Consider the following 22,159-nt stretch of genomic DNA (forward strand, 5'->3'; position numbering starts at 1 on the left):
CCGGATAAGAGCGATTGGGGAGAAATTCAATAAACTCAAAATCGAATAATCACAAGCTGACAAGATGCATCGCGTTATCACTCGGACATGTTGATCAACCTCCTCAATCCATCTCGGAGTTATCGATTCATCCTCCGTCTCCGTCATTTCTCTCTCACCCCTCCACAATACTAGTCCACCTCACCTCACACTTCACTCAGCTGGAAGCAACAAGCCAAGCAAACACCTGAAAGAGCGGCAAGAAGGCAGAATGTCGAGGCCATATAATCCAAAGTACGACTCAGTGCTCGGACCCATGCGGGAGCCTTCTCCTCCCCCATCAGCCGAAAATACCTTCCCACATGACGCTTCGTCTTTCCTCTCTCAGCTAGATGCTTCTAGGGTGGACGTATCCGAGACTGAAGCCGCCTTGAGCCATCTCTTTGCCGATGTAGTCAATCAACCTCAACACGATGAACAGGCCGCTATTCAAAACCAGGATGGTGCTGCGGGTCCGCACCAACTTCCCGATGATGTTGATACGAAACCGGAAGCAGAGTTACCCACTCCGACATTAGCGAACCAAGAAGCCGCGACCAATGAATCGATCCCCCTGCGCACTCCTGATACGGATACGCTCAATCAAACGGAGGGAGACAATCAACCATTACTCATCGATCCTGCTCTCACCACATCAGAGGGCGGATCAGCTGAACCAAGCAGTGTCCCAGGCGTGCCAGTCAAACGCAAGGCTACTTCGCGAGCCAACATGCTGGCTCGAGGCGGAGCCTGTGAATTCTGCAAGAAACGGAAGCTGAAGTGCTCGGCAGAGGTCCCATCATGTACCAATTGCTTGAAAGTGGGCAAAGAATGCGTGTACAGTCAGAAGAAACAACGAAGTAGAGTTAGAGTCCTGGAAGATCGTCTACAAGAATTGGAAAAGCGATTAGACCAGTCAAGTCATAATAACAACAACACCATCAACATCAGTGATAACATCACTCCGCAACGTCCTGGGCAGCCCAAAGATAATGGAGATCCGTCAAGTAATGCCGCTGTTGCTGATGAGAACATCACATACGATTCAACCGATTTCCCCACGCTCTCAACATTTGAATTCAATCATTTGGAAGATCCTGCCTCCGCTACGACCACCTCGGTAACCGATGGAATGGATCCCAACCTAGAACCAGACCTCATGACTCTCGCAGATGCTGCGGCAGCTGATGTACACCCGGCCGAGTACGAGAGCTGGCAGCATTTGCGCCCCGAGGCCATAGCTGGGGAGATAATCAAGGCTGTCTCTGTTGATAGTTCCATCAACCCCAACGGTTCCAACAGTAGAAGCGTGGGAGAAAAGATTGTCTCTCATCTGTGAGTCCTTCTGGTCGATATAGCGATCAATGATACGTAAGCTACATGCTGAATTATTTCGTACGTATCAGACTCCAACTTTACGTCAATCCGTCAGCTTCGCCATCTGTTCTGCACACTGCTATATCACCTCAAACCCTCTTATCTCGTCTAGCAAATAAAGAGAGACCACCTCACCCCGCTTTGCTTCTTTCATTAATCCCATCCTTATTGCCTCTCTCATCATCCCGAAATCTACAATCTCCCGGAATTCCTTTGGTGATTCAAACGCATACCAAAACCCTGATCAACAACGCGATAACCAATTCGGATCCAAGAATCATCGATCTGATTGCGGCTTGTACTGTACGCGCATATGGATTCTATGAACAGGCGAGATATTTCGAGGGATGGACCGAAGCCTCGTTAGCAACTAGTATGGTCTACGCTTCGGGTCTTTCGAAGCTCGGTCATGTCGGCGAAAAACTCTTGAATGTTGATACGGCCGATAGGAAAGCTCGGATAGACAGAGAGAAGAAATTGCGAGTAGTACTTGGCAAAGGGGTTGCGCTTAGCCCGCCGGTCGATAGGGTCGAACTGGGAGAAAGGATTAACTTGTTGTAAGTTGAGGTTCGTGCACTCGACGAACGATGATTCGAATTGGGAAGCTGAATGTGGGATTATTTTCCGGTGTAGCTGGTTCGCTTATGCAAACGATCGAGGTGGATCTCTCGGATGGGGCTGGCCATCATGTAGGTGCTACTTGACCCTCACCGCTTATTTCTGGTGGTCATCAGAGACTTGAGCTGAGGCCGAATGTAGCTTTCAACGAAGAAGAAATCACTACACCCTGGCCAAGAGATAATTACGATACGGTTCGTACCCATCTACTTTCCTCACTCTCCGGAGCCTATCTTGCTGACTTGATGATGCGCTTTCTTGGTCCGGCTGCAGGACGAAGCGTTATTGGATAATCGAACTATCACAGATTTTATGGATCCCACCACATCCGCGGTTGACGATGGCTCGAAAGATTGTCCGCATGCTGCACATTGCAAGGCAATCACGTTGATGTACCATGCAGTCAGGTGGGCCCTTTTCGTTGCCCTTGACATTGTCACGGCACTTGATGTTGATGTCATCTGTTGTTTAACGCCGAACCGAAATCAGACTTTTTGACACGCCTTCCAAATTGGCTACTCCCGAACGCACATCTCGATTGATTAGACTTACCAAACGATACATGTCGACCAGTATCCCCATCCAGGCTGATGAGGGTGCTGAGCATGGCCCGAGAAATGAAGTACGAATGACGTTGCACGCGTAAGTGAACAGACCTGCGGTGTTTGAAGCTTTTTGTATGAATGGGATTCGGGCTGAGTTTCGGAAATGGTAGGACGATGTGCGTGTTACATGCCAAAGAAGAAATCGATGCCCCGCCCGGGTCGGAGCGGGAACATTTCGACAAGTCGCTGGAGAGTGCTGGGAAAGTATTGGCGATTGTGGAGAATATGCAGATTCAAGGGAACGTTGAGCTTGGTGAGTGGCCTGTTTTTTGACATCTGCAATCCGTCCGAGCAAGGTCTTGAAAGTACGAGCGAGACTGAGCTCGACCGTCCTTCGATTCCAATTATGTCGATCATGTAATGCTGATGGACTCTTCGTAACTGTGAACATCGATTTCTTCGATGTAGACGGCCTCGAAATCACCGCAGCTATGTTATTCCATTTCTTAGGTCGATTAATGACCAAATACCTGAACAAGATCACGTCTCCTTCGAGTTCGACGACTATGGATACGGGAGATAATATTGCATTGGTCAATGACTTGTTGCGCAAGAAAGAAGGTTTCAGCAATGCGCTTGAGACTCTTGTGAGTTGTTCTTTTTTCACTCAATCATATCATTTGCGAGCCATCGGAACATCCTATTTGGAGGATGTCGTTCTGAAGCCATCATGAGATCCGTCTGTCTATCTGTATGGCTGAGTGATCGATCTTCGCTGCGATTTGGCTGATGATGATGTTTTCTGTACATCTTCTAAGGGCAAGAAATCGAAATTTGCCAATATCGCTTCACGTCTATTGGATAATATTTCTTATGGGTCGGATTTCAAGATGGGTGAGTATGAACGACCGGACAACATGCCTTAGCATTCGCCGCAATGTTCGTGATGGTGTGCTGGCGTGTTGCAATTGTATATAGTACAGAACAATGTGAATTATATACTTCATGCAGTAGTACCATGCCTGATTCCAGTATCCCTCACTTAAGTTACCTAGCAAATCCCGAGCATGCCCTGAAACTACGGTCACGTGACAATTTTTTCGGTACGCTGTGAGGAAACAAGCATGATTGGGAATTTCGAGCAAAAGTCAAAAGCAGAGTGAATGATAAAGGTAAACTAGTAAGATACCCTCCTTTTGATTGATACACCCTTATCACATTAGACACGTTCTTCCCTTCCAGCACTAGCAGCGTGTCCTCCTCAGGCGTCAGAACTGAGCGGTGCTCGAAGGAAGACTCCACTTGGCATCCGCTGTCATTGCAATCGCGAATTGTTGATTTTTGACCCAAAGAGCCTTCCCAAATTCGAACAACCGTCAAGAAACAGCAACCAAGGAGCGAAGTTCGACTTGATAGCTCATCACACAAGCTCTCAGTCCGAAGGAAGTGCCAGTGCTTAGCCACACAGCCAAGATGACAGTCCCCTCTGATACTCCACAAGAAGCTATATCCTCTCCCGGCCCATTCGAGGGCCCTGAAAAATTACTTGAGATCTGGTTCGCACCTTCCTACGACCAATTACCATCCCCAACTCCTCAACCGAACTCCTATACCCCCGTTACAGCTAGACCATCTGAGGCTCGACGACAGACTATAAATGGCCAAAAAGCTCCAGTGGGTGCGCTGAAGGGATTGAGACAGGTCCCCAAGGAAGTATGGGAGGAGATGTTGGATATTGTTAAATGTAAAGTCCTCAGTGTGGTTGAGGGGGATGAGCTGGATGCGTATCTGTTATCGTGAGTCCAGGTTTGGCTTCGTCAGCCTCTACTTGGTCCTACAATCATACCCAAGGTCTAAAGTCTCTTGTTGAACTTCACTCAACTTTGCTTCGCTTCACTCCCGTCATTTTGTACTGCGGAAACAAGTTACATGAGGTCAGGAAGGAATAATCACTGACTTCTTCGGTGGACTGAACACGACACACCAACACATACACAGCGAATCATCCCTCTTCGTCGCTCCTCATTTGATCATCCTCAAAACATGCGGCACGACGCTGAACTTGCTGGGATTGTACCGAATTATCGAGATTGCGAAAGAATGGTGCGGATACACCAACGTCTGGAGGTGTTTCTACAGTCGTAAAAGTTTCTTCTTCCCTGAGAGACAGCAGGGACCTCATAAAGACTGGACGGACGAGGTCAGGTTTCTAGATACTGTCTTTGGTGAGTCACGCCGGTTGAGTCGAGTTGAATTGGAATTGGAATTGGACTTGCGTGGGACCATACATTCTAATTTTTCCCTCTCTCAAATTGTCATCATCAACCAATGTATTCGCAAGGACCGCGTGCCAGCGATGGATGCTGACGCAAGTCCTTCACCGTCACAGGCACAGCAGGAGCAGCGTATACTGTCGGACCCATGAACAGGGATCACTGGTTATTGTACCTCACTTCACCTAACACCGTCCCGCATCTACCTACTTCATCATTGCCTTCTCCAGCATCTTCCCTCATACTGCCCTCCCCACAACCTCAAGAACCCCTGTCCCATTTAGCATCAGCTTCCAACGCTATTGCTTCTTCGTCGACTTCATTCCAACCTACAAAATACCAAGATACGACCCTCGAAATACTCATGACCCACTTATCGCCCTCTGCCCGATCTAAATTCTACAACGACGAAATAGTCAACGGAACGGTCAAATCCGGATTAGAGCTGGGTGCCGAAATCTCCAAAGAACTGGGCATAGACCAGCTTTTCTCAAGGGAAGAAACGGTATTGGATTCGTTCGGATTCGACCCTTGTGGATATAGTGCCAATGCAGTCATAGCGAGTGGTCTGCCTGAGGCGTCCTCTTCTTCTTCTTCTAGCGGTAGCGGGAACAAGAAGACCAGGGGAGGAGGATATTTCACGATTCACGTTACACCGGAAGAGGGATGGTCTTACGCTTCTTTCGAATGTAATGTCCCTTTACCGACGTCGACATCAACATCGACATCGACATCGCGGTCAACCTCAACATCAACCCAAGAAGAGGCGATCAAACGACCTGAATTACAAGATTTAATCAGAAAAGTGGTCAATATCTTTGAACCCTCCAGACTTTCAATCACACTTTTCGTCTCTACTCCAGCGGCCACAGCAACATCAGCGGCGAGTGGACCACATGACATCGGGAATGGAGACGCCGAAACACAACAGACAGAAGTCGAACAGAGAGCATGGCAATCGTTCGGAACTGATTTACTGGGAAAGAGCTTCGTGAGGAAAGATAGGATAGGATACGAGTTTGATGGGTACGATCTGGTCTTTGCCTGCTTTGAGAAAAGGGGGTGGAAAGAGCCCGTGAGCAAAGGGCAGATGAGTATAGGCGAACATAATGGAGATGTGTGACATCGACCTCGACCTCGACATCGATGATACGGTAATACTATTGCACTTTAAAACGAAGCTCGGTAAACAGTAAACGGTGAAATCGAAAAAGTCTCTACTTTGGCTCATTCGAAGTCCGGGCAGATTTAGAAGATAATACATGTCCAATATTGCAAACGCAAACCTAATGAATCCTTTCCTTTTCTTGTCATTTCTTTTCTTGTCTTTCTTTTTCCTTGTCCTGTATTATATATACTCACACACTCATATATAACCTATTAATTCAATTCAATATACCGTCAGATCAGATATGAATCGCACACAATACCATACCACAGTTTCGTGGGCTCGGACATGCCAATCGATTCAAGATAAGGTCGCTTCCTCGCCCCTCGCCCCTCGCCCCTCGCCCAATTAATGCCCCAGTCGTCAGAGAAGGACTCGGACAGCCCAGGCCAGTCAATATTCAGTCGATTTCCTTCCCATCGTCAGTTCTAGGAGGATAGAAGCGAAGGAGGAAGAGGCAAAGCGAATGAACATATGAACGTATGAATGTGAATGTGAATGTGAACATATGAATGTGAAGGTGAACATATAAACTCATGGACAAGATGGATTGCTTGTTTTCCAGAGTCAGGCTAATTGTTCATTTCATTTGTGCATAGTCATGGTCATAGTCATAGTCATAGTTGTAGTCATCCGCATATGTGCATTGTATTTTTAGACGTCCATGGCATTACATTTCATTCATCACCCATTCGCCGCTCAACTTCAAGCCTTCGAATCAGGAAACAGGTAGCAGGTAACAGTAAAAGCACAATCAAGAGCAAAAGCGAAAATAAAGCAAAAGCAAAAGCGCAAGCAGAACCGATTTCAATAATATCAATCAAGGATAAATGAAGATAACGACAAAGACTAAAGGTGGTAAGAGCTTAGAGCTCAAATTTCTGGATTTCTGGATTTCGCAAATTGCAATCCGGTTCAGGATCTTGGATTTTGAGTCTGGGTAGACAGAAGGCGAAAGTATATATCGTCTCGTACGTACAACTGGGAGATAGGGCATAGAGATAGAGGGTGCAAGAGGCGCTTTTAAAGAAAAGAAAAGAAAAGAGAAAGAAAAGAAAAGAAAAGAAAACCCGGAATGGACCGAAGGGAGTTTGGTAGAGGTAAAAGGAGAAGGAGAGGATGAATGGGTAGACAGGCCATCAAAATAACTACTGTACCTGAAGATAGTAGATGCCTACAGTATAATGTATAAAGATGAAAGTCGGCCTTCAGCCGCCATGGTCCTCCGCCTCCGCTCCGTTCCTTTTCCCAGAAACAGAAACAGAAAGCAAAAGGATAAATTAGATCCAATGAATGAGGTGATGAAGGTCTTCCCCGTGTCTACTCGCAGATGACTGAGATGCAAAATATCCAAATGCCAAGCAAGCAAAAGAAGTTCTATCATCCACCGTTCACCGCTCGCCGTCCGGCGTCCACTTCTCTCCTCCTTAACCTAGCCCATGCCATTGCCCTCGTATCCGCCTAGCAAGCTGTATGTCCTTTTGCATGATCGTCACTCGTTTCGCATGTATCGCACATAGGTTCCTGCGGTTGTTTGGGATGGGTTAGCGTCGATCAACAGAGGTGGACAATTGACGGGCAACATTTCCTTTCTCATGGTCCACCAGGGCATGAAAGAGGCAGAGCAAGGCAGACGTGGTGTGAAGGAATATCGAGATTGAGATTGAGATTGAAGTTGGGATTGGTATGGAGATTGACTTCGAAACAAGAAAAACTCTATTCGAACTTACGCATCCTCGAATAAATGCACTAAAAACGCCTCGGCGGCTTCCTGCAAAGCCATTATAGCTGAAGATTGCCAACGCAGATCTCCAGCTTCGGTCGACGATAACGACATGGCTACTTCTCGTACCTGTAGAATATCATCACGACAAATCAGCTTTCAGCGTATCACTACATCCCATCCCATTGCATCCCGCCCCACTCGACACCGAGCAACCCGACTCAACTCAATGTTACTTACAACTCTGGAAAAAGGTAATTTCGCAATCAACAGATCCGTCGATTTCTGATACCGTCGAATCTCCTTTAGAGCTAATGTACCGGGTCGATATCGCCTTTTCGCTCGTTGTTGCCCGCCGCCCTCAGAGTCTGCTATTGACGGTCGACCACCGGGCGCATTACGTCCTGGAGCAGGATTGAATGCTAGGTATTTCAGAATGATTGATATTGATTGATCATGATCAGCCTTGATTCGCTTTACTGCAGTAATTGTCTTGAATGGCGCCACCGGGACCAAGAGAGGAGCACTTTGAATTCGTTTGTTTTCTTTCATGTTCTCATAGAACCACAGCGGGGGGACAACACAATGCAAGACATGACAAGACGGTGTGTAGAGCCGGTAAGAGGGTATCCAGATGAGGCAGCAACGGAGCCGGTGAGAAGGGACTCGGGACCGCTGATACAGCTGGTTCAACGAAGACGAGAGGCTTCGTGAGTAGGTAAGGGTCGGAGATATATCCATACACCGCTCGTTTCCAACTCCAACTCCGACTGCCAATCCGTCTTTGGTACTCTCTTCGTTTCCGACTGCTCAGAGTCGTTCGGTCTCTCTGGGGCGCCAAAAAAAACGCATGTGACCCCGAAGTGATACGTTCCCAGTCGACCAGCTTGAGATCCCTCCGCTCATTCAACCAAGCCACCATATTCAAAGAAAACCCAGTATGGATATCCAATGAAACCTCACTCACGTCCTGACCTCCTCGGAGCTTTTCCACCCGTACTTTTCCTAGCTGTATTCTTCATCCTACGGGGTTCACCTATACTTTGCCTACCGCCTCCTGCTCCTGATGTCGATGCGTTGGACGGTCGACCCCCGCCTGATGTCGGGTCTGAGACTGTCCGAGCCATGTGTTGGGCGTGACGATTGGAATGATTCTACCGAGTCTAGGTTGAGAATCGAAATCCGAGTCTTGGGATTCGCGGGAGTTCTCTCGAAGAAAAAGACGACTTTGATACTTGGAGTTCGGACGGGTGATAGATGGATTCTGGCAATTCTAATCTCTGATCAGATCACTTTCAGTGTTTATTGTTGATTGGCTTATACACGTTCAAGCCGAATTGTGTCCTTTGATTTGATCTGATCTGCTTCTTGAGAGACGTATCGAGCTGGGACTGAGTAACTAGACGACTAGACGTGGTATTGCGTGGGGTTTTGTGGACTGGTAGGTGGGGGATAGTTGATCAAGTTTAAGTTTGACGCGTTGAAGTCAAATGTTATGACGGTCGGGTCCAAATAAACGAGTTGATCGAAGCCTAATAAATGTTTGACAATAGTCACTTCGCGTTCGCGTTGTTCAGATCCAAATTCAGATTCGACTGCTGTCCAGATAAATAGGGCAGGATGATTTGTGTAGAGAAGCTGATAAGTGTGGATAGTTGATAACGCTTGATGATGTCAGATCAGATCAAATCATTGGATCATTCAACGTGAATTTGCGAGTTGTAGATGACAAGAACATGAAATAACCAGGGTAGGGTCAAAGTAAGAAATCAGTCACAGTTAAGAAATCACTCACTCACTCAACATCAAACGACCAGCCACGCGAAACATCATATTTATTCAGGGTAACAATTGAATTACGCGTCTTCAGTGTATGTGATAACATGACACACCCATGCATGAAGAGCAAGGGCTACGAGTACTGTATGAACGTATAATTGTATATATGCATATTCATATTTGACTGGATTCATTCAACTCGTCATGACAGAACAGAACAGAACAGAACAGAACAGATAGGAAGAAATCACAAATGCTATGCACAGATTTGAATATCCCAGTTCCCAACTTATCTTCACCTCCGTCCTAGATAGCTTAGGTGAGCTAAGCCAAGCTGAGCTGATATACTGATGCTTAATGATCGGATGATCTATCCTGTATCTCATCCTGTATCTCATCCTGTATCTCATCCTGTATCTCATCCTGTATCTCATCCTGTATCTCATCCTGTATCTCATCCTATATCTCATCCTATATCTCATCCTATATCTCATCCTATCTATCTTCCTTCCTTACTTTACTGTTGTCCGAGGTCTTGAATGTTAGCAGAAGCCATCACTTAAACTCGTTTCTATTTTACATATCACTTCTTCTAGATGCATCGGACAAGTGATGAGAAGCATCCATCCATCCATCCATTCACCCACACCCACACCTAACTGGTTAACTAGCTAGCCCCCCAGAGTCTGACGACTCCATCCGCGCCGACCGTGCCCAAGATAGGTAATTCCGGATGCGCAGCGACGCGCTCGACGCCTTCCCCTGAACGCGGTCGATGTCCGCTCAGATCTTGCAGACACGTCTTCTTGCTCAGATCCCATAATCTGACGGAACAGTCGTTCGAGGACGATAAGATGCAGGTGGGCGATAAAGGCGAGATTGAGAGTGAGGTGATGGAACTTGGATGAGCCAGGATTGAATGTGTTGGACTTGGTGAGGCTGCGATCGCAGGATGCCATGTCAACCCCAACCTGCACACCACGCAAAGCAACATCCGCGATGACCAACCAGATCTACGCCAAACTCGAATAGAAAACTCAGACTCACCCGACTTGATATCGTAGAACCGTATATACCCATCTTCTCCTCCAGTCGCTATAGCAGGCAATGTCGGATGACTCAGTATCGCATTGATCTGAGCGTTTTCGTCTATGATCGGGTATCACACAGAAATGCGAATGCCAAAAATCAGCTTCTAATCCAGTGACGAGGAACAATTGAGGTTCTGGGTCTGGCATCGGCATGGAAAGCAAGATCAAAAGCAAAAGCAAAACTCACCGTCTGAATTTTCGCCGAATATCTGAAGTATATTACCCTCGTCTTTATCCGTATCCAAGAGCAAGACTCTTCCTTTGTTGGTCCCGATGTACACGTTGCCATAATCGGAATTACAAATCTCCAGACATGTAGGTATCTCTTGGATTTGCGTTTGCGTTTGCGTTTGTGTTGGACTTTCACCTCCACTTTCAGTCTTAGTGTTATTATTATTATTATTGTTGAAGAAGTTGGAATAGCTGGATTTCAATTTCCAAGTCACACCTTGACCTGATGCAGAACCATGACTCTGTCTTCTTTCCTTGTTTGTCGAGGTCGAAGGAGTCGACGAAGTCGTCCAGATCTTGATCGTCCCATCACTACTTGCACTGACCAATTTCTCTTCCACCTTCTTCCCGTTAACCTCCCTTGAAGGGAGTAATACCAAATCCCATATCGAGTCCGTGTGTCCCTCCAGGGTCTGGAGACTGCTTGAAGCATCATAATTGCTATACGGATCATGGTGGATCGACGGTAATTTCCATACCCTGATCGTCGAGTCTAATGACGCTGAGAAGATACTTGATAATGCAGTGGAGATTGCGATAGAGGTGATGGGTGCTGTGTGTCCTCTGTAGGTGACCAATGGTTCGATCTCGTGCGCGCTGGGTCTGAGGAACAGAAAGAAGATGAGCAGGAATTAGCATGGCATATCGAAAGTCATGTTAAATGATCAATAGATCGGGAAAAGGAAGGGGAAGGGAAGAGAGGGAAACAAACGCACTTTTGATTCATCACACTACCTTCGTCCACACCCCAAATTTTCACTGTACAATCGTCTCCACCAGTAGCTAGCACGACACCCGGTCCATGGGCGAAAGCGATCGCTCGGACGATATCCAAATGCGATTTCAGACTTCGTCTGGTCGTCCACACCTTCTCTTCGACCAGACCGTTTGCGGCGACCTCTTCAGTCTTGGAAGCAGCGTCGTCGTCGTCTACATTCAGCGTCAAGGAGGAGAGCTGTTCTTCGTCTGTTGAGCTGCTTGAAGACGATGAAGGGGCTTTGCGGTCTTCTTTGGCCTACATAATTAATCAGATCAGCCGTGAATTTTCACACTAACCTGTATGCTCAACCGGTTGGGATATGATAGGTTGACCGACTGAAGCGAAGACTCACTTTCTCAGCCATCTCATTAGCATTCCTCAATTCCTCTCTCCACGCAGTTTTACTATCCGGTCGATAGATCGCAGTCAGTATCTGTTTCCCATGGTCATCCGTGTGCTCAGCCTCGGGTGGTAGGTCCGTGTTCAGTGACGGTCTCGGTGGCTCGCCCGACGTCGATGTTGATGTCGAGGTATCAGTCGGGAGGTTGAGTGTACGCGGCGCGGGCGAAGAAGGTGGTTTGGCAGTTGGATCCAAGCTCATTTCGCTCGATCGTACGGAAGCGCTCAACCCGGCCGGAGGAGGCTCAGTAGCGGGTTTGGGTTGTTCGTGAGATGAAGAAGATCCATTAGGTAGCTGTTTTTGGGTTTCATTTTGAGCGAGTGCACGCCCGGGTTCGGATGGTGTTTGATCGGTTTGCGAAGGTTGAGATTCCAGAGTTTGAGCGTACATTGAAGGAATGGTCTGTTCAGGTAATGTTTTGGTAGGTCTGTCTGCGGGTTCAGCCTGTGTATCGGGTACGTTGGATTGTTGTTCCTCGGTAATTGGATAGTTGGAATCTATGGGTGGTCTGGGAGGTAAAGGATTTAATGCGCCTGGTGATGTCAAGTAACTGATTTCTTGTAGACATCTGCCAAATTCATGATGATATTATATCGATCAGCTCTACCAGGTGACCTCAAATGACAGGAGCTTACTGCTTGAGGTACTCTCTACTCCTTGCGCGAGACTTCGGATCTCGAGGAGCAGAACCTATGCTTTTCCATGCTGAGGAGGCGTTGGAGTCTAAGGTGGATGATCTGAAAGGAAGGATACTCGTATTGGTCGCTTTGCTTATTGCTGCAGGATGGATCCCGTTCATCTTGGGCGGTGCAGACGAGCGCTCAGCGACTGTCATGCGAAGCAACAAGGTTGGGAGCCCAAGTAAGCTTTATCTTCGCATGGACACGCAAGGTTTAAATGAGATTTGAGTTGATGCAGCAAAGCAGGTGAGCTAGGAGCTGGACTTACAGTCCTCTTGTGAACCTTCACTACCACTACCTTCTTTGTTCTCGTCTTTTCCTCCAGCGAATGTCCTGTCTTCATCTTGCAACGCAGCTAATTTCGAAGGCGGTATGCTGGATACTTGGCCAGAGCTGACCGTCTTTGTCCTATTGAACACGAAGACGTCAGCGCTTGATCCATTCATCGTACCTCGAACACATTTGCGCTTGCGGCAAACAATGTCCTGCGGATATTGGTGTAGCTTACCTCTCTTGACGTAAAGCGAATTCCAGCATCTTAACTCTCCGCAGAAGATCCACTTTCAGATTCTCGGCTGACCGCCTTTGTCCTTCCAGCAGTGCTATCCTGGCCTATTACCAGATACGCAACAGCATATCAGTCTGTGTCCCTCGTCAAGCAGTCCTTGTGACTGTAACAAAATTACACATCTTGACGCTGAGGGGGTGGGGAAATTGGGCTTACCCTCATTTCAGCTCGTTCAATCTCCCATTCGTTCCTGTCCCTCTCCCACCTCCTCCATTCGGATTGCAAGTAATGCAGCACACTAGCAAGGTTCATCTCTTGAGGGCCATTACCTCCGTTCGACCCTGATCCCCCATCGACAGTACCTCCAGAAACGCTCCCCTGTTGTTGCTGTTGTTGCTGTTGCTGCTGTTGAGCTTGAGATAGCTGCTGTTGTTGAGGTTGTTGATGTTGCTGTTGCTCGGTGAATGGTCTGGCATTTTGTTGTTGTGTGTTGTAGTATAAGTTGTTACTCCGTTGTTGTTGCTGAGGGGGATATGATTGTTGTTGGTTCTGTTGTTGCTGCTGATGCTCCAGATTACGAAACATCTTGCCTGTTCTGCCTACTTGCTATTCAGCACAGGCACAAGCGGAGAAAGGACGAATGTATCGATGGATCAAGTTGAACGAAGATGCAGTTCTATATCATTGGCGAGGTTGTACTATCTATTCTTCAGGGATTCTCAGATCCTCGTGCTGTGATAATTGATTTCGATATCGATATTGCAATATCGTGGAAGACGGTTATAGGTGAACAGCGAGACGACCGTATGACACCTTTGTGGAGATGTAACACCGCACGCGACAAGTTCGATTATGGATGGATGGGTATTATCCGACCTCCAATGGCGAGGTCTTAGTTGGTTGATGCGGTGGTATCGCGGATCTATGATCTTTTCAGTATGCTATTTGTCTGATATACACGCCTTTATTGTGCATGAGTTGCAGGGGATTGCTGGGGCATGGTATACCGTATTCCTCGTCATTCAGTCATTCAGTCTGTCCTTGTTCGCTCGGTGCATTAAGCTTGATCAAATGCCATCCGAATGCCACGCGCGCTCAGATCGCCTTGGGCGTAGACGGAGATTGATGGATGATGATGATGTGGCAGATCGGAATAATTAAAATATTTCAATGATGATGAGGTCATACTCCAGTAATTAAGCGGGGTTTCAGTTTAGGACATCAACAAAAACACAAAAACAGCCAAGATCAAACACCGTAAACAAAACACAATAATCCTCATATATAGCCTCCCTCCTATCATTGTTGGGAGTAAAGGCGGGCGAGGTGGATATCGATATCTGTGTATATCTCAGTAAGACGAATCCTCGAGTTCAGCATAAGAACCTATCCTAGGACTTGGAAACAGACGCGGCTCAGCATTGAACAAGCAAACCCAAGGGCAAGATGAGCGCTCAACAGTATTATCAAGGTGGGAATAATGGAGATGGAGGATACGACCAGCAAAGAGGATATAACAATTACCCTCAGCAAGGGCAGCAGTATGGTCAACAACAAGGGTATAGTCAACAATACCCTCAACAGCAACAGCAATACCCTCAACAGCAACAGCAATACCCTCAACAGCAACAGCAATATCAACCTCCTCAAGGTCCTCCTCAGCCTCAACAACAACAATATCAACCGCCTTCAGGTCAACCCCAGGCTCAAGGGCAATACGGTATGAAACCTTCTCAGCCATATGCGGCACCTCAACCAGGAGGCTATGGAGAATCAGGCGCACCTCCTGCATATGTAGATACAGCACCGTTCTCCCAAGCAGACGAGAAGACCGGTCAGAGGCTGAACCCCAGAAAACGACTGAACGACCCGATCTTCTTAGTCCTCTTCATCGCTGCTGTAGCTGGATTCGCCGTATTATCAGGGATAGCGATTAAGAGTTTTATAGATGTCGGTGGACTAGGCGGGGGATTCGGGAATGGATCACAAGGTGGAACGGGCTCAAGCGTTACTCTTGACTAGTCAGTGAAACCGTTATTTCGTCTCACTCGCTAAAGCCTTGGTGCCTTCTCTCTGTGCATGTTCACCATGGGAACGAGGAAGAGTGAGCTGACAGGGGAAAGCATCTTTGCAGCCATACCGTCTATTTGCTTCTTTGCGTATGTGCTTTGGGATTGGTCCTTGCTGGACTGTACCTAGCGGTGAGCTTATCTAGCACTATATTACTCATTCAAGGCTAATGCCGCCGATTCAATAGCTTGTCCGAGCCTTCACGAGGATCATCATCGAGGTGACTCTTGCGTTGACCGTCATTCTTAATATCGGTATATGCATCTGTAAGTAATCGGTACTTTGAGAAGGAGGAGTAAACCAGTATCCCTAGCTAATTCGCTATCGATTACCGATTATTAGACTACTTCATCATCAAATGTGCGTTGACCCTTCCTTGTTTTCTCCTGCATCATAATCTCCAATCGGCAAATTCACTGACTTGCGACTGATCTGCGCAGACTGGTCAGGAGCTATCATCTTCCTTGTTATTGCCCTGCTGTCCGTCTTCTTCTACTGGTCAATGCGAAAGAGGTGAGTCGGGTCGGGAGAATCCCTATTTTGTTTGAGTCTGAAATTGATTTTACACGATACGCGATAGGATCCCCCTCGCCAAGCTCCTTTTACAAGTCACCATCGATATCACCAAGCACCACCCATCGGTTTATCTCGTCGTGTTTCTAGGACTCATCGTTCAGTCGGCTTTGTCGGTATGGTACACTTTTACCTGTATTGCCATCTACGTTAAATGGACACCTGGTAGTGAGAGTGAGTCTTACCCTAGGTTTCATTCTCCATCCTCTTACTTCCGAAGGGTACAAGCTGACGTCGGATCATTTATAGCGTGTACCGGTACAAGCTGTTCGTCTGGCAAAGTCGCCGGATTGATCTTCTACTCTACCTTCGCATACCTTTGGACGTCGCAGGTAATCGGTAATGTCATCTTGTGTACGCTTGCAGGAGGTATCTTTGGTGGTGAGTGGGCTTTACATAATATCATATCCTTATCATCGAGTGTAATAGCGTAGCATTGTTGCGGTCATCACTGATATGGAATTTATTTGGCTTAGGATGGTATTATTATGGTCCACGAGTCCCGACCGGTGGTCTTCCCAAACGAGCCACACTTTCAGCTTTCATCAGAGCGTCAACCTTATCTCTCGGATCTATCGCATTCGGTTCTCTCATCGTCACTTTACTGGAATTGATCAGGTTGATCCTCCAAGCTATACAGCAATACGAAGCAGGAGAAGGAGATATGATAGGTTCAATCATCGCTTGTTGTGCTGCGTGCTGTGTGGGCTGTATAGAAGGCTTGATTGCGTGGTTCAACAAATACGCTTACATCGAAATTTCGTTATATGGCAAATCGTATATCCCGGCTGCGAAGGATACTTGGAGATTGCTCAAAGATAGGGGCATTGATGCGCTTGTGAATGATTCGTTGGTGGGAACGGGTATGTTCCTATTTTCCTTTGTCTTATTTCCTAAGTCCCATATCCTACATCCTCTTGATCTGTCCTACTCCTTACGAGCAAATTGGATCAGGAAGTGGGGATCAGCTAATACAGTTCTTTTGAATAGCTCTGATGTGGGGTGCTTATATCAATGGATTCTTGTGTGCGGTACTTGGATACCTGTATCTAAGGTGTACGTGTCTGAATCCTCGAGTCTTTTCTTGGTTCTGCTTCGTTGAATGGCTCAGCTGATCACGCATATAACATGTAGTCACTAATCCAGCTTATAATTCCGACGGACAATACTCTGCGTGAGTCTCCTGCAGTATCCCTCACGCTGGATTTATCGTCGTCGTCGAGTATCTGCTGATGACACTGCGACATTTCTTCTCGCTTAGTCCGGTCATACTCTTCTCATTCTTGATCGGTATCAGTGAAGGCCAAGTGATCAACAGTGCCATTGTGAGTGCATAGTGCACCATTCGTGCGAATATCGTCTCATTTGACACTGACAACGATGTGGTAGGACGCCGGTGTTTCGACCATCTTTGTGGGACTAGGCGAAGATCCAATGTAAGTTGGCGCGATTCTTTCGAAATCGGACGCAATCAAGCAAGAGCTGATGAACCACATGACGCGTTCTTAGGGTTTTGGCTGAACGAAGTCCGGCTTTGTTCGAGATGATCCGACAAACGTATCCTAGAGTCGTTGAGGGTGTCCCCAGACGATAAATCGGGTTCAAGCTCGGGCGTTGGATCTGGAACGGGTGTCACGTATACTTGACGAGGACGAGGAGGAGAAAAGAATATCACTTGAGAGAATGATGCGGGGAGAGAAGCGGTGTCGTCTTGGGTTTCTTCGCTGCCTTTATCGTTCCTCCGTTCATCAACATAAGCCCTATTTTCCCATACCAACTTATAATTCTTCAAAAACAATCATGATAAGGTGAATTTATAACATCCATATATATGCAATTATAATTACAATACAGTCATACAGAGATTGTGAATTATGCTATATTGAAGGTTTTCCGGCGTGGCATGGCATGGCATGCTCTCGGATTCCAATTGATCGGGTATCTCGTGTCTATGGGCTAATTACCCTTGCACCCCTTGTACCCCTGGCTGGTATGTAAAACGATGCGACCATGTGACACTTTCAACACCGGATCACCGCGTCAAGGAATCAAGCTATCAAGGTATCAAGCTAGACCCCATCTGTCCAAGCAGCTTTCTCGGCCTTCTTATTCCCCTCCATCTGTTTATGTTGATCTCCCATTACCATCCCTTGCACACTCTCGATTTTGCCTTGTAGGACTTCTTTCGATGGTACGGGTATAGCAGCTATCGAATCGGAGGTAGCCTGTTTATAATCCCATTGAGCTTTTTCGGATTCCTTGTTTCCTTGGGATTGTTGTTCTTGGTCTGAAGTCAGGTATCCGAGTGCCCTGACGAATTGAGAGATCAGCTTTGGGATGGTGTAGCATTTCAAGATGAGAGTCGGAGTGTTTCGTTTCAAAGTCAAAATCAAAATCAAAATCAAAATCAAAATCAAAATCAAAATCAAAATCAAAATCAAAATCAAAATCAAAATCAAAATCAAAATCAAAATCAAAATCAAAATTCAAAAAATCAAAAGGAGCGAAGAATCATCGTTTCATTCCATCAATTATCTTATCAAGCTCATCCGACAATATTTACGGAATATAGAACAATGACACGACACACGGCACACGGCGCACGGTACACGTTACACGACACACGGTCCGACCTACGACTTGCGACCACACTCACGATTTGGCTTTACCCACACCTGAATCTATCGTGGCTTCTACGGCTTTCTTACCCTTAGCTTCGTCTACTTCGGCTTGGCCGGACTTGGAAAGTTCCTGGCCCGATTGAAGGATCGCATCGCCCCCTAGCGATGAAGGTATCATCGATGCGACGGCCTACCGTAAATCAAGATGGAACAAGGGCAAATCTTTAGCGGCAGTCAAGATCACTGCGACACTTGGGTGCTTTGAAAGGCTGGACAAGGAGAGAGCATTGCTTGCTCACCTGCTGAGCGGCTCCTGCAGCCGAGTAGAGTTGACCTGTCACCTGAGAGGGTTCGCGTCGCTCGTCTTGAGAGACCATGGTGCAGTAGCGTCTTATAAGATCTCGTATAGTAGAAAAAAGGTGACGGATTATTGCTTGTAGATGAACAATTTGAGTAAGTTGACACCTCCTTTTCTACGCGCATGGTGGATTGACGTCATCCATCCAATTTATCAGGTGACACCTCCACTTCGCACGTCCACTCACCATACAATCAAATTCACCTACGTTGGCCAATGACTATTCATCCTTTTCTCACCATCACTCCAGACTTTTCTTCTTCGTTCGCTGGCTTGACAGATGCTACATCTTTCATCACGCACGACTTTGACGCCCGCTCGAACATATCTATCAAGACTGACTACGACGCAGACGATCCGAAAATTGCACTCCACGATGACGTCGATCTCCGAGAAGTATCCACCTTCCACGGCGGAACCTTCGAAATTGTTCAGATATCCTGGGGTCACTTGGGAATCTACTCAAGCAGTGAGGGGCGTCTTGGAAGAGAATGATAGGGGTTACGATATATACGAGAGTGCAAGATGTCAGTGACTGTTCTAACAGGTCCAGCATCGCATCATTGTGTATATTTTGACTGATCGAGGTGAATAACCATTCGAACTACAGTCGCGCATAATCACTTCCCTCATTCAGCTCTGACTCGATACGCGTTAGGAGCCTCGCCACAGCTCCTCCGAGACACATGGGCTCACGACAAACCTCACCTTGTTCCTCTCGATCCTAATGACCCCAAACGTAAACATGAAGAAGTGAAAGATGTGCCTGAGCAGATCGATCAGACGAATTGGGGAGATAGGAAAAACGTAGGAATGAAAGGGTATGCCTCAATGCAATCTCGGTTACTGATCACTGGTACAGCCCGTGATATTGGGAAGGGCTCATTGTTGACTTGAGCCTCTTTCCGATGATTAGGGCTTATGCACGATACCTTACTTTCTTCCATCAAGAAATCGCGAAATATGGCTCGGTCGAAACGATGAATAAATACGTATTTTCCCCGTCAGCGAATTGGCAGACTTGGAAAACGCCAGAAGGGGAGGAGAAAGAAGGTCCGATGATGATTGATCGACTTGTCGGAGGGGTGTTCCATCCCTTCATCCATGTAGGCTTTGGTTTGGAGTTTAACGATAAAGTCACCTTGGCTGAAGGGTGAGTCTGCTTGAAGGTCACTTCATGGCTCATCGCGACTTGAACCCAGGACTCAAGGCATGCATAGCTGATCCCTGTTGTCCTTTTCACAATTTCTGGCCCGAAACAGTCTGGCAGAAGCAGCTATACATTCCGACGAGCTGAACCATCCAGTCCTGACCCCTGAGTACGTTCACGAGATCATGCATCCTTCGAACCCAACCCCTGAACACTTGAGAAGACTAGCAAGGGATATACCAGATACCGAAGATTGCCTGACACCCAACTGCGCAAGAGAACCACGATTGGGACGGTCTTTGTTGGAAATATACTCGATCTTACTTCACTCCGACAAGTTGAGTCCCGCGCCGTATGATGAAAGTCAGACAATCAATGATCGGATCAAGTTCGCTTCTTCCGGCGATAAGGCGAGACTTTTACGAGAACTTGCGGAAGAATGGAGTTTGACAGATGCCGAGTTGTCCGATGATAAAGATGGGTGGGAGAGGAAGTTTGAGGAAGTGGCGATACTTGTAACCCTCCTAGCTTGCGGTACGGGCAGGAAGGGGAAAGACTTGAAAATTGACTTTTTCCTGGTAAGCTAAACGAGACTTCCTTCTAAGCTCAATGGAAGTATGCCAACAAGTTACATGAGCTGACGTTACTGGACATATGTCTTTGCCGATACTTTCAGATGCACACCTTGACATCGTCCATATTCATTCCGTCGTATATGCCGGTACTATCGATCCCCAATCGAAGATTACTGCTCAGGGCTTATGTCTTAGTACTGCTCAACACAGCTTTGGCGAGGGGCAGACCATCCATTGACCCTCAGCTAATCATGTCGTACGATGCCTTCCCTGTCCCTCCTGGATCGGAGAAGCTGATGAAGCCAAATAAGGGGGATGTGATCGGAAGACCGGAAGATAAGGAAGGTAGGAATCCATGGTTGGGAATAGTAGAAAGCTCTTTGGCTTATACAGGTTGGTATTCCATTTTCTTCACTTCTGTCCACTGGGACGTAAACGCGTGAAAGAATGAAGTGGAGTGGATCTGATGCTCCCTTGTTTGAATATAGACTCACACGTACCAAAAGCCATTCGATCACTTTTACATTTCGCAACGCTGTATGGCGCTACTGAACCAGGTTGCTTCATCGGCTCGTATCTCACCGGAGGCCAGACTCACGAGACTATCCCTGGAATGGCTAATGTGGATGGAAGTGTGTTCGTACGAGGTGCAGGAGCGATAATGCAGCAGATGGGATGGACGAGGGAGGGACAAGAAAAGGGTGAATGGGAGTTTAGTCCCGTAGGATATGATGAGGTTTGGAAGTAAAAAAAAAGCTTGTATGGATAGTATTTTACTATAATGCAACTGGTCATATTGCATACAATCAAAGCACTGATCCGCTGTCATTCAACTTCAGATAACATGCTCGTATACTCTTAGCTGTTTCGCTGAACTTCGAGAACTGTATCACTCCAGTGCTGACACGCACTTCTGTACTTCTCCTTTTCCTTGCGCTTGTTTGTATCGGACATTCCGTCAAGCTCATCCAATAATCCAAAAACGCTCGTAGCGGTAACGCTCATCTCGTTCATGTACGCCTTCGCGCTTATCCAGTCAAATATCTCGGCTTGTGGGATATCCTGAGCATCGTTGAGTGCTTCGATATAGCGCAGACCGAGTTCGCTAGCCGCTCGACAACCAGCACTCAGCCATTCCAGCTCATCCATGAGAAAAGCTTGAGCAGATGCCAGTGATTCTTCGCCTTTTCTTGTCAAGAGAGGGCCTAATTCGTCTTTCAAGATGCTAGGCTCCGTATAAGTCCAGCACCAACTTTCAAGTATCCATCCTTGATAATGTTCCATCGCCTCTTCGTATTCTCGTTCGGTAATGCGGACTTGGTCGATCAACTCAGAATTTTGTTGTAGATCCATCAGGTCTTCAATTGTTGGTGTCGGTGCAGACTTCGCTTCGAAGGCCCACGGGCTTGGTTGGAAATAGCTACAAGCGTTGTTAAGGGCGGTCCAGTGCGACTCGATGGCTTGAGCCATCGTCGTGAGTTCCGATCTGTAAGTGGGATATTCTTGGCCTGCCTTTTCGGCCCGTCGACGCAGATCAGCGATGTAAAGAGGCACGCGAAACATGCGCTCCTGATTCTCGAGTGACTCATGGACGCGCCCGGAGATTTCGAGGCGAGCTCTCAAACCGCGCACGCTGCTGCT

At 47.1% G+C, this 22,159-nt stretch overlaps 8 protein-coding genes across 8 annotated transcripts; 4 read left to right on the forward strand and 4 right to left on the reverse strand.

Annotated features, from left to right (window-relative positions):
* Nucleotides 1-250: 250 nt before the first annotated feature.
* On the forward strand, nt 251-3,484 carry I303_104220 (uncharacterized protein; the record flags this gene model as incomplete). Its single annotated transcript, XM_018408098.2, has 9 exons — nt 251-1,353; nt 1,425-1,952; nt 2,029-2,084; nt 2,155-2,207; nt 2,287-2,420; nt 2,503-2,655; nt 2,729-2,871; nt 3,027-3,205; nt 3,377-3,484. The coding sequence occupies 9 exons, from the start codon at nt 251-253 to the stop codon at nt 3,482-3,484; spliced, it is 2,457 nt and encodes an 818-aa protein (XP_018263309.2).
* Nucleotides 3,485-4,031: 547 nt separating this feature from the next.
* On the forward strand, nt 4,032-5,954 carry I303_104221 (S-adenosylmethionine decarboxylase proenzyme; the record flags this gene model as incomplete). The annotated part of the gene is made up of 3 exons (XM_018408097.1): nt 4,032-4,354; nt 4,557-4,783; nt 4,948-5,954. 3 exons carry the CDS (start codon nt 4,032-4,034, stop codon nt 5,952-5,954), a joined length of 1,557 nt encoding a protein of 518 aa, XP_018263308.1.
* Nucleotides 5,955-7,426: 1,472 nt separating this feature from the next.
* I303_104222 (uncharacterized protein) lies at nt 7,427-8,849 on the reverse strand (the record flags this gene model as incomplete). The annotated part of the gene is made up of 4 exons (XM_018408096.2): nt 7,427-7,523; nt 7,730-7,851; nt 7,963-8,144; nt 8,690-8,849. The coding sequence occupies 4 exons, from the start codon at nt 8,847-8,849 to the stop codon at nt 7,427-7,429; spliced, it is 561 nt and encodes a 186-aa protein (XP_018263307.2).
* Nucleotides 8,850-10,168: 1,319 nt separating this feature from the next.
* Nucleotides 10,169-13,756, reverse strand: I303_104223 (uncharacterized protein; the record flags this gene model as incomplete). The annotated part of the gene is made up of 9 exons (XM_018408095.1): nt 10,169-10,440; nt 10,549-10,650; nt 10,780-11,426; nt 11,540-11,838; nt 11,936-12,551; nt 12,619-12,811; nt 12,932-13,071; nt 13,172-13,275; nt 13,388-13,756. 9 exons carry the CDS (start codon nt 13,754-13,756, stop codon nt 10,169-10,171), a joined length of 2,742 nt encoding a protein of 913 aa, XP_018263306.1.
* Nucleotides 13,757-14,617: 861 nt separating this feature from the next.
* I303_104224 (protein PNS1) lies at nt 14,618-17,408 on the forward strand (the record flags this gene model as incomplete). The annotated part of the gene is made up of 13 exons (XM_018408094.1): nt 14,618-15,192; nt 15,306-15,372; nt 15,429-15,507; nt 15,584-15,601; nt 15,682-15,754; nt 15,822-15,988; nt 16,064-16,195; nt 16,291-16,677; nt 16,805-16,870; nt 16,949-16,988; nt 17,076-17,139; nt 17,204-17,250; nt 17,324-17,408. 13 exons carry the CDS (start codon nt 14,618-14,620, stop codon nt 17,406-17,408), a joined length of 1,800 nt encoding a protein of 599 aa, XP_018263305.1.
* Nucleotides 17,409-17,883: 475 nt separating this feature from the next.
* On the reverse strand, nt 17,884-18,812 carry I303_104225 (uncharacterized protein; the record flags this gene model as incomplete). The annotated part of the gene is made up of 3 exons (XM_018408093.1): nt 17,884-18,124; nt 18,471-18,625; nt 18,735-18,812. 3 exons carry the CDS (start codon nt 18,810-18,812, stop codon nt 17,884-17,886), a joined length of 474 nt encoding a protein of 157 aa, XP_018263304.1.
* A 357-nt stretch (nt 18,813-19,169) lies between these two features.
* Nucleotides 19,170-21,266, forward strand: I303_104226 (uncharacterized protein; the record flags this gene model as incomplete). Its single annotated transcript, XM_065968929.1, has 6 exons — nt 19,170-19,320; nt 19,404-19,614; nt 19,710-19,946; nt 20,056-20,521; nt 20,620-20,911; nt 21,007-21,266. 6 exons carry the CDS (start codon nt 19,170-19,172, stop codon nt 21,264-21,266), a joined length of 1,617 nt encoding a protein of 538 aa, XP_065825001.1.
* A 110-nt stretch (nt 21,267-21,376) lies between these two features.
* I303_104227 (uncharacterized protein) lies at nt 21,377-21,988 on the reverse strand (the record flags this gene model as incomplete). Its single annotated transcript, XM_018408091.1, has 1 exon — nt 21,377-21,988. The coding sequence occupies one exon, from the start codon at nt 21,986-21,988 to the stop codon at nt 21,377-21,379; it is 612 nt and encodes a 203-aa protein (XP_018263302.1).
* Between the last annotated feature and the right edge of the window lie 171 nt (nt 21,989-22,159).

The sequence above is a fragment of the Kwoniella dejecticola genome, chromosome 5, assembly GCF_000512565.2.
Source record: "Kwoniella dejecticola CBS 10117 chromosome 5, complete sequence".
Taxonomy (NCBI): domain Eukaryota; kingdom Fungi; phylum Basidiomycota; class Tremellomycetes; order Tremellales; family Cryptococcaceae; genus Kwoniella; species Kwoniella dejecticola.